At 25.7% G+C, this 11,773-nt stretch overlaps 1 protein-coding gene across 1 annotated transcript; it reads right to left on the reverse strand.

Annotated features, from left to right (window-relative positions):
- Positions 1-6,691: 6,691 nt before the first annotated feature.
- Positions 6,692-8,557, reverse strand: LOC114162734 (bark storage protein A-like). Its single transcript, XM_028046697.1, has 5 exons — positions 8,240-8,557; positions 8,067-8,134; positions 7,809-7,964; positions 7,228-7,479; positions 6,692-7,141 (listed from the first exon to the last, which is right to left on the reverse strand). Exons 1-5 carry the CDS (start codon positions 8,469-8,471, stop codon positions 6,794-6,796), a joined length of 1,056 nt encoding a protein of 351 aa, XP_027902498.1. The 5' UTR covers positions 8,472-8,557; the 3' UTR covers positions 6,692-6,793.
- Positions 8,558-11,773: the final 3,216 nt, after the last annotated feature.

Raw genomic sequence — 11,773 nt, forward strand, 5'->3', positions numbered from 1 at the left:
GCAAGATAAATGTAATAATTGAGGATGTTATCACTGACAAGTTTACTTTTGAAAGAATAAAGGACAAAAGGAAGAAATAAGACTAGTGACTAATTTTCATAGACCTAAACAAATGTGTAACAAAAATTTTATAAAAATGTGTTTAACAAAAGTGAGGCGAAATAATCACCTAACAAATATACGTTTAACAACAATGAGGTGAACTAATCATATTGATGATTCATTAAGTTTGAGACAAATACATATTTTGACTGATATATTATAATTTATTCATGTATAACTTAAATGACTTTGAAATAATCAAGTTTGATTTTGTGTTGATATATAACTTGATTTTGTTCTATTATATTTTGATTTATATTGAATATATTGGTATTGAGTTTCACGATGTCTAACCCTCATATGCCTCTTCTCTTTAGCAAAGCAAATATGGCACTAGAAATTGAATTCATTACTAATTGTTAAATTGAGCATTTATATTATTGTCAGTTTTATTGTTTACCTTCATTGATTTTATTTTTATTGTATGTTTTTAAACAGTGACGAAGCATTAGGCGGGGGCTACAGCCCCAAAACTTTTTCAATTTTTTTTAACTTTTTTTAAAATTATATGTATTTAAAATTTGTTAAACTATTTATGTTTTAAAATTCTTTAAATTAGATCTATCTTTTTAAATTAGATAGTAATATATTAAAAAGGTAATAAAAATAAAATTAGGTCTTTTTTTATTTCTTTTATAGAGTATAAAATTTAATGTTAATAAATAGTAAAATATAAAATCAAATACAATAAAAAAATTATTAAGATAATTTTTATTTTCTATTTTCATTGTTTTTTTACTTTTTCACATATTTATCTCTCACCTCTCTTTTTGTTACGTTATCAAAGAAGAAAAAAAAAAGTTAAACAAAAATTTATTATTTCTGTCCTAATTTTTCTATATCTTCTCTTTCATTCTTAAAAAAGAAAAAAAAAATCTCTCATCTTACTTGGTAGTAAAATACGTTTAATATTTAACACTATTTTTTATTTCATGAGTCATGACCCTTTTGTATGTTTATTTTTTGTTATGAATATAGAAGAGCAAATAATGTATTATAAGATTCTTATAGACAATATTTAATTGTGACTTGATTATCATAAGTTTTGTAGTAATTATGTTTCTCAATTATTGATTATATTATGAGAAATTATTTTTTAGTTTTAAACTTGTTTTTTAAATAAGTATATTGATGGAAAATAAAAGAATAAATTCATTTTTTAAAATTAATAAAAGAAGAGTGAAGATCAAAACATGACAACATGATTGCTCATTGCATAACAATGAAATGAAATAAAATGAAATGAAATACGATTTTTGAATCCATATGTGCACAATAGGAAAATGGGAAATTAATATTTTGCAAATAATATGATTATTAATATTAAAAAATAGCTGAAAAATTTAGTTATGATTAAATTGTTTGATAAATTCAAGAATAAGAAGAAACGATGAACCATCCATTAGATAGTGTAGTTTGTTTTATGGTTATAGTTATTGTTATACTAAAGTATTATTCATTTTCATTGAATGAATGACAATAATGTTAAATATATAAATTTTAAGTTAATTATTTTGATTTCTTCATAAATTTTGGTCAAGATTCACCACTTATTTAAAAACTTGTATAAAAGTTCAAAAAAGAGTATATATATATATATATATATATATATATATATATATATGGTGTCAACATTTAACTTCAAGACTGGTCCTCTCTTACTTCGTATTTAAGATCACGACAAAAACATTGAAAATATTAATGTAAGATCATACGATACAGATAATATGTCAATGTAAATGGTCAGTTATCACAAAATAAAAAATCATTTAAATATGAAAGAGTATATGAAATTATAACATTGAAGTAGACAATTAATAAAATTTGACTTCTAAATTTAATATTTTTTTACCGACCTCTTGTATATATCAAGAGTATTTTCTCAACTCATGTTCGGCTAAATTAGCCACCACATGAAGCAATGTCTGATTAGTTAGTTAATGTGTTAAGTTCAGAACCCTCATCCTTGATAGAATAATTTAAATGTCAGTTTCAAATCTAAGTTAAAATTATAATTAAATACAATTTACTTATACTACTAACATTTAAAGGATCCTGGTCATTTGTTTTGCTCTGCCATGGAGAAGGATAATATTATTTCCTACATTTTATTTAGTGACGATAAATATTGGAGGGCCAAAATAATATATATTGGAGGGCCAAAATAATATATTTTTAAGATTATTAGATTCGATTATTAGTATAATGTTTTAAAAATAGTTTTTTATTAAACAATTTGATCATTATCTTTAATATAATGCTTCAAAATATGTGAAGAAGTAAAATCATTATTATTCTCATCAATAATCTTTTTTTTACCACTTTTAACAATGAATTTATTTTTTTATTCTTCATAAATATACCTTTTTTTTTCTAAATAATATTAAAAAACAATTTATCATAATCTAATAACAAATTTTGACACGTAATTATCAAAATAAAAATATATTATAGTCAAGTCACAATTAAAAATCAGTTATAGAAAAACACATAATACATTATTTATTTTTTTCTTTTATATTCATAAAGAAATGAATATATAAAAAGCTTATGAATAAAAAATAATGTTTTCATTATCAAGTGAGACAAGAGACAAGAAAGGAAGGGGATAATTGAGAAATGAGAACAAAATAATGAATTTATGTCTAACTTTTTCTTTTCTTCAAAAAACAAAAAAAAAAACATGAGAGTGAAAGATAATTCCAATTTGTGAAAAACTAAAAAACAATGAGAAGGAAAATACAAAATTATCTTAGTAAATATTTGGTTTAATTACTCTTTTGATTCATGTTTTCCTTTAAAAATGTTCTAGATTTTATAGTCTAATTTTGGTTCTGATTTTTGAAAAACTAATGTAATTTTATCTTTTTCGATAAATTTCATTAAATTTTTTGAAACGGATCAATGATTTTTTATTTAAAATTGGAACTCTTAGTTGGGATGATTTGTTTTGTTGGTGTTATTAATAAAATCCTAGTATCAATTTGTAGAAAAATAAGAGACCGAAAGAGAAATTAAACCTAAATATTTTTATTCTTTATTATATTTAATTTTATGTTTTATTATCTATTAACATTAAATGTTGTGCTTTATAAAATAAATAAAATGATACAATTTAATTTTCATCGATTCCTAAAATACACAATCTACAATTTAAAAAATTTAATAAATTATATATATATATATATATATATATATATATATTAAAATAATTTCAAAATTTGAGGGCCCTTCCTCTTCCTAAAAAGATTCGTCCCATTGTACCGATTATATAGATTAGTACATGCATAGTAATATAATGTTTGTAATAGTTTATGCATAAATATTTAGGTTTCTTTGTGTGAACGATTTAAACTAAAGTATCGATAAATTTGGGAAATATTCTCTAATAAATATTAAAAAAAAAAATTCATAAGACATGGACATAAGATGGTAAATTGTTGGAGTTGTCGATGATGAACATTGGTGGAGTTCTAAGAAGCAGGTACGACCACGACTAAGGATGTCAAAAAAATTCGTATCCGTAAATATCAGCGGATAAAATTCACAATGGGTAAAAAATGGATATTAAAAGTGGATACCCGTTACCTGCGGGTACGGGTATTTTTTATACCCGCATGTTAACGGGGCGGGTACGGGTATCATAGTATCCGTACCTGTGGATACCCGTACCCGCTAAAATTTAATTCAAAAAAGTACCCTCATATATATATATATATATATATATATATATTAGTAAAAAATATTCTGGCCAAATTTTTTTTAAGCTGCACATCTTGTCTTCTGTTTTTATTCTTCAAACTTCAAGTATTGGTTCGTTGTCTTCTTCCAAGTACACCCCTTGACATTCTTCTCTTTCCTTTATTTTTAAGATTGGGCAAATACATCAAATTCAATATAGACAATGACGTTTATGGTATGCTTGTTGTCAAATGATGGAATCAAAATAAGAATATTTGGCATATGACAATTGAGGATTATTATTTGTTTATTTTGTTTATTTTTTAGGAATCAATTGGAGAAATTTGACTTTTTGATCAAAACACTAATTAAAGAATTTTTATTGTGTTGAACGTCATTTTATATTTACTTTTATAATTATTTGGTCTTGTATAGACTTGAGTTTATTTGAACTTTATTTAAAATTTATGACAATGATGTATTTTATTTTATTTGAATTCATGATTAAATATTTGTTTTTTAAATAATTTTGTAAATACCCGCGGATACCCGTGGATACCCGCGGATATAAAAAAAATAGGCGGGTACCCGCATAACGAGTACCCGACGGATATGGGTACGGGTACGGGGCAAATATTTATCCAGCGGGTAGGGTACGGGGGAGCTACTACCCGTACCCTACCCGTCCCGTTGACATCCCTAACCACGACCTTTAAACTTTTTCAATTTTTTTTAAACTTTTTTAATTTTTTAAGTTATATGTATTTAAAATTTTTTAAATTGTATATTTTTAAATTTTTTAAATTATATGTATTTTTTAAATTAGGTAATAATATATTAAAATATTAATGAAAATTAAATTAGGTATTTTTTTTATTTCTTTTATAAAGTATAATATTTAATGTTAACAAATAGTAAAACATAAAATCAAATATAATAAAGAAAAAAATTATTAAGAAAATTTTCAAAATTCTTTTTGCATTGTCTTTTGAGTTTTTCATATGTTGTACTCATCTCTCACCCTTATCTAAAACAGAACTCATTATTTTTGTCCTCATTCTTTATATCTTTTCTTCCACTTTTAAAGAAAAAAAAAAGGTAATTTTTTCTTGTCTCACTTGGTAGTAAAATATTTGTTTAATATTTAACATTATTTTTTATCTCATGACATTTTGTATATTATTTTTTATGAATATAGAAGAGTGAGTAATGTATTATGTGATTTTTTATAGACAATTTTTAAGTGGACTTGATTATCATAATTTTTTGTAGTAGTTATGTCTTTCAATTTTTTATTAGATTATGATAAATTATTTTTTAGTCTTAAACTTGTTTTCTAAATAGGTATATTGATGAAAAACAAAAGAATAAATTAATTTTTTAAAATTAATGAAAGAAAAGTAAAGATCAAAAGAGGACAATATTGTTGCTCATCACATAACAATTAAATGAAATGTATGTGATGACTTTTTTGAATCAATATATATATATATTAATAAAATGAAAAATAAATATTTTGCAAGTAATATAATTATTTATATTAAAAAAAATAACTAAAAAATTTAATTATGACTAAATTATGTGACAAGTTCAAGAATATAAAAAAAAGATAGACAATCATTTAAATATATATAATTTATTTTATAGTTATAATTATACTAAATTATATATTTATTTGTATTAAATTAATAATAATAATATTAAATATATAAATTTTAAGTATATTATTTTATTTCTCCCATTTAATATTTTTTTTAAGATGCGCCAGCGATCTTGAACCAAACTAATTATGTTTTTGAATCAATTATTGATGACCGAATGAATCACGTGATTTGTGTCGAAGAAAAAATCTTTTGCAAAAGATCTTATATATATTATTATGAAAATATGTTTATTGGTTTTGTTACTATCAATTATTTTTCTGCATATGACAAATATTATTGGGTTACAATGTTGAGAGTGATGGAACATATTCTATATGTGAAAAAATATTTTTTTTAAATACAGAAGAAAGACAAGCTTCCACATTAAACATTTTAAAAAAAGTTTAGTTTCACTCCATATCAAGAAAATAAGAACCACTCCATTGACAACTATACAAAAATATGAAGAAAAGTAAAACTCATTAAGTTGTGTTTGGAAAAAAAGAAAAAGTCACCAATATAAGTCACATTGATGCAACATACACAGAGAAAGATGTGTGTGACATACATAATCTTTCCCCACCACATAAATCATGTCACATTTTGTCCAAAAAAGTGAAATAAAGTTTTTTTTGTCAATATCTAAAATGGTTTCATCGAAATATATTTTTAAAATATTAAGAGTTTTGTGCTTAAATACAATCTGAAATTAATTAGCCTAAATTTTCATTAGTCACATCTCGGAAGCAATAATGTTTATTTGTGGCTATTTATGTCGCATCTTCTTGAAAAATGTCAAACACTATTCATTCTTTAATTGAATTTGCGAGTAATTGACAATCAAATGTTGGATGAAGATGATGATAGCACATAGTTGTACTATGTCAATTTGAGATGTTTTTCTCCCATCTTTCTTAATATTATGATGCACTTATTTGTTATTTATTTATGGAAATGTATTCATAGAAATTAGACTCCTTAGATCACGTTACGTGGTGAAATGAATGTATATAATATTAAAAAGGTTTAATTAGTCAGTTAATTTGGTTCAGACGTATCAATTTAGTATCCATTATTAAAAAAGAATTATTAATTAAGTCCCAATTTATAAAAAAATGTTTCAAGTCTCGATTTATAAAAAAAATGTTTCAATTAAGTCTGTTTCAAAAAAAAAAAAATTAACACCAGTTTCAAAATATCAAATTCTCATAAACTCTATCTCAACATTCAATTTGTTATATGAGAAAAAAAAAACCTTTCAAATATGTTATGAAGAGATTATTTTCTTGTTTAAAGTTGAATGCATGGATTCTTATTGTTATTGGGAAGCAACCTACGGTGAAGTTGTTTGTTACATGGATTGTTACTTAAGAGTGGGAAGATAAGAGCTTAATGAACTCAATGACGACGGTGACAGAATTAGCGGCGGCCATGGATAAGAAGGTATCGGCTTCGTTGGAGTCGGCGGAGCCACCACCGGCCAAGTCGGAGAGAGCCCTAATAGCAATAAAAGGTTTCCTTTGTTGAAGGCATATAAGAGCCACCGATGCAGTTTCCATGTCCACCGGACTCACTTCAAATTTGTTGTAGATGAATGTTCTGTATGCCAAATTGTCCACGTATATGCTTTGGCTAATTCCTCTCTCCACAAACTGCACCTTCGGTGTTGAGCTTAAGCATGTCGTCGAGTTTACGCACGACTCTAACTTCAACCCCTGAACGTTAACATCACTGCTTTTTACCATTACAATCTCTACTTCTTGCTTTTTTGGGTAGAAAATTAGGGTTCAGGGTGATTCACCTGAAGTTTTTCAGCAATACGGTAGTAATCGGAATCAACTCGAACCCAGAAGGCATGTTGCCTTTCTTCCGGAACGCCATCAACGGGAAAAACTTCCTCTGGTTGGTACCATATCCTGTTTAGTTGGTTGTCAGCGGAACTTTCTGCACTTACGTTTGTGGTGAAATCTGCAAATCTTAAGAACCCTAAATTTCTCGTGTAGTCTCCATTGTCTTCCAAGGGTAACTTATCATCAGTTCCCAGTCCATGTCTCTGCTCAACACCCAAATCATTCATTAAATCTTATGTTGTCCGGATACGGAAACGGGTACAAACACGAAAATACGACTAAATTAGAAAAATACAGAATACGCGACACGACATATATATATATATGTTAAGTTTAAAATAAATCTAATCTATCTGTCTAATATCGAATATTGAAAAATAGTGATAATATAAAATTTGTTCCTTATTTTAATAGTCAATCAAAGATAAAAATATTTTTTTCAAATTAGACATACTATGTCTTATATGGATGTCCATCTATGAGAAGTGTCTAAGCGTCGAAGCATCATAGTGTGAGACTAAAGTATATTTACCTGCCAGCTCCAAAGTGTAAGATGAGCCCATTCTTTTGGAATGGTTACATCTCCAATATGCAAGGAAGGGTTTGCATTTCCAGCAATGCCGTAATGCACTACTCCTTCTACTGCGAAGAAACTCAGCAGAAGCTGAGTTGTTATAGCTGCATTTATCTGCATATTTCAGCAACAAAAACAAATTCCAAATAATGAATATGCCATAGAAATATATAGAGGAAAATAAATAAAAAGGAAAACGAAGCCATATATATATACCAAGCTCAATCCTGTCATCACCAGTATGACAGGCTTGTCACCAATGACTCCAAACCGAAATCTCTTTCCTTCATTAATTATTAGCCAAAAAATGTTTCATATAGATGAAAATGAGAAAATAGAAAGTTATAATAATTAATAATATTTTGTATGAATGTTACATATGCATGTACCTGCAAAGTCTATTATGGTGTCATTGGGTGTGTAGCCTGGGTTCTGAAGAAGAGGGTCAAATTCAAAAGAATTTGGTATGATTAAACCTAGATAAGGCCCCTTTTCGTTAGCTTCTGCGATTTTTCTTTGCAACTCATGTGTCAAAGCACAAGTTACAGAAGCATGTTCAGCAATATTGAAGAACAAAAGTGCAGCCAGAAACACGTACACGACTCTATTGACACCTCTCATCTTTATCCCTGATTTCTGAACACCAACTATTCAACAAGTGAAATGAAAGAGAAGAGAGCGTTGCGTTTTATAGAAAAGTAAAGGTACCAAATTGTTGAGAAATATATCTTTCAGAAGCCAAGTCCCACGTTGAAATTCTGACCAAATATATCTTTCAAAAACTAAGTGTAATAAGTTTAGTTGAATAGAAATAAAAAGTTAAAATAATAAAAAAACCGCAAATTCTTAATTAAAAATTACCTGTCACTTAATTTTGTCTTCTATTCTTTAAACGACAGCCGATTCAAATAAACCTGTTCACGTAGTTTTTATCGTTAAGAATTTAAGTATGAATTTAAGTTTCACATTAAAATTTTAAATTAAGAATGATGTTAATGTTTTATATGATTGAACTCGATTCTCATTCATGTTAATCATTTCGGTGAAATCTCCTCCGTTAACAAGAAAATTCTTGACTTTTCTTTTCTCCTCTCGTTACTCATCCACACAAATTTATCCACAAGCACCTAACCTAATAAGGACAAGCATAATTAAGAAGGACTGAAACGTAACTTCAAAAAATCTATTACAAATTGAAATTTATAATTCTTAATTAATCATCTTACTTTTACTAAAGATTATTTTAATTAGTAAGCGAGATAAACAAAACACAACAAGTTATTCAAGAGAGTTTCTGACTAGCAGTAGCAGATCTCTTCTACAAAGGGAAATACAAATATCCTTAAAAATTGTAAGATTAGAAGAAAAAAAAACAAATTATGTTTCACTTTAACATGGATAAGTAAAAATAATAATATATACATCGTATTTTCTGCTTTTAAATAAATATAATTTAAGAAACTAGATAATAACTTTTAACTTCATTCTATTTTGGTAATTTTATGATAACATACATCGGAACCCATCAATGGAACAAAGAGTATTGCATTAACAATACATTCTTAAAATATGTTTAATAAATTAGTATTTTAGTTTGTGTATTGCACAATGATTATTTTTTTTGTATAACTTTACATTTTATAATAAACAATATTTCTAAATATAAATATATTGTAATAAATAAAATATTTGAATATATAATTATATTTTTATTTGACAATGAAAATTTTAACTATGCACATTTTTTAAATAATTAAAATTTAAGCTGCATATATATATAAAAAAAGGAAAATGACACCAAATACCAGCGTTGAGAGTTCAATTGGAAGCCTTCTTTTAATTTATCTCGAGACTTTGACTTATAAAGTTTTGCCTAGTTTTCAAGGGACATTCTATCCATTTAAATTTATCTACAAACTTGACTCATCAGAAGGACGATAAATCAAATTTGTTTATTTTTGTTTTAATTCAGGAAATATATTTTTTTGGAATAAATATTAAAAGTCAAAATTTCATTTTTATGTTAAGTATGTAAATTCAAATTTTAACAAATTAATTACTTATTTTTGAAAATCATTTAAGTTTTTTTTTTTAGCATAATATATTTTTCAATACCAGTAACAAGATATTTTTGAGGAGTCTTTTAGCATGCTTTATAATCGGTAAAATATTATATAATGTAAAAAGCAAAATATTATAAATATTAAATATATAGCCACGTGATGCAAGGGTCTATTCTTCACATTATCTATAATTATTGAAAAGTTCATTATTATGCCACCAATTTGTAAAACCGACAAAAATTAAAAAAAATGTAATAATTAAAATTCTCAAATGAATTTCAAATACAATAAAAACTCTATTTCACTCTTGATTAAAAACTATTTTTGGAACTAATAATTATTTTATATCTAAAGTATTGAAATCTATCACCCGAGTTTCTCGTACGGCACTTTAAAGTTCTTGTCTTTTCTCACCTTGAGTTATTCCTTTAACTATTTTCTAATTTTCATTACATTACTATTCTATTTCAAGTTTTAAAATATTTTGTGAATTTTAATTGTAAACCAAATTGTGAGTTTTAATAGCTTATTGAAATATTGAAGAACACAAAATGCAGTCAGAAACACGTGCACGACTCTATTGGCACCTCTCATCTTTTCAGCAAGTGAAATGAAAGAGAAGAGAGCGTTGCGTTTATAGATAAGCGAAGGTACCAACTTTTAGGAAATATATCTTTCAGAGGCTAAGCCCCTCATTGAAATTGTTAAAAAATAAAAGGTACCAAATTGTTAGGAAATAAATCTTTCAGAGGTAAGTCCCACATCGAAATTGTTAAGAAATATATCTTTCAGAAAATGAAAGGTACCAAATTGTTAGGAAATATATCTTTCAGAGGTAAGTCCCACGTCGAAATTGTTAGAAATACATCTTTCACAAACTAAGTGTAATAAGTTTTCCTGAATATAAATAAAAAAAAAAGTTTAACACTAAAAAAAACTATAAATTAAAAATTAAGTCAATTCATTATGTGAACACTGATCACCTATGATGCAAAGATACACCACGTATATTGGATACGTGATTGTTATTGTATGAATCCAAATTTCCTAATTAAAGACCAATTATTTTGGTAGTCAAAACCTAATAGTTAATGTCAGTGACCAATTTAGAAATTAATTCATAATTGAAATTATTCTAAATATCAATTTAAAGACCAATTATAATTTTTTTTAAACTATTTTAGTTGTCAATTTGGTCACTATATAATGATTAATTATTTTTTATCACTAAATTTGGTCATTATTTCAAATATTTTCTTGTAGTATACTACGATTTTATAAATTAGATACTTTATTGATAAATATTGATAAAATATCCTAAAATATCAAACATAATACGTGTCTGACACGGATACGTGATCCAAATTAAAGTATTGGTGCATAGCCAATCACTTATTCTTCTACATAAATGTATAGAGAATAACATAACCTACACACAAATATATCCATAAGCAACCTAATAAAAGGATCATTAGTGATTGACCGCTTAATTAATTTTTTTATGTCTTCACATTTTTGTGTTACACAAAAAAAAATCATTTTTTTGTAAGAAAATTATTAAAACAAAATTATAAAATAAAATAAAAGAGGAATTTTTTTAAATAATGTAATTATTTACATTAAAAAAATTCAAACCTTTAAATCTAATTAATGATGAATTCAAATATTTGAAGGATATATATATATATATATATATATATATATTATAATTATTATGTACTCATTGAATCTATTATTTTAGTTCTTCAAATTATTGGTTAAGATGTATCCTATAAATAAATCTGAAAAGAAAACAATGAAGTCAACCTTGGCGACAGTAACAAATATGATGAAAGAGGGTTGGTATACCTTACAAGTTAC

The sequence above is a fragment of the Vigna unguiculata genome, chromosome 9 (genome assembly GCF_004118075.2).
Source record: "Vigna unguiculata cultivar IT97K-499-35 chromosome 9, ASM411807v1, whole genome shotgun sequence".
Lineage (NCBI taxonomy): Eukaryota > Viridiplantae > Streptophyta > Magnoliopsida > Fabales > Fabaceae > Vigna > Vigna unguiculata.

Excerpts from the sequence above, each read along its gene's own strand:
- LOC114162734 (XM_028046697.1), bottom strand. The coding sequence starts at position 8,471 with ATGAGAGGTGTCAATAGAGTCGTGTACGTGTTTCTGGCTGCACTTTTG. Across the intron at positions 8,135-8,239 it reads CACCATAATAGACTTTGCAG|GAAAGAGATTTCGGTTTGGA; the intron begins GTACATGCATAT and ends TAATTAATGAAG. Across the intron at positions 7,142-7,227 it reads GTATTGCTGAAAAACTTCAG|GGGTTGAAGTTAGAGTCGTG; the intron begins GTGAATCACCCT and ends GTTAACGTTCAG.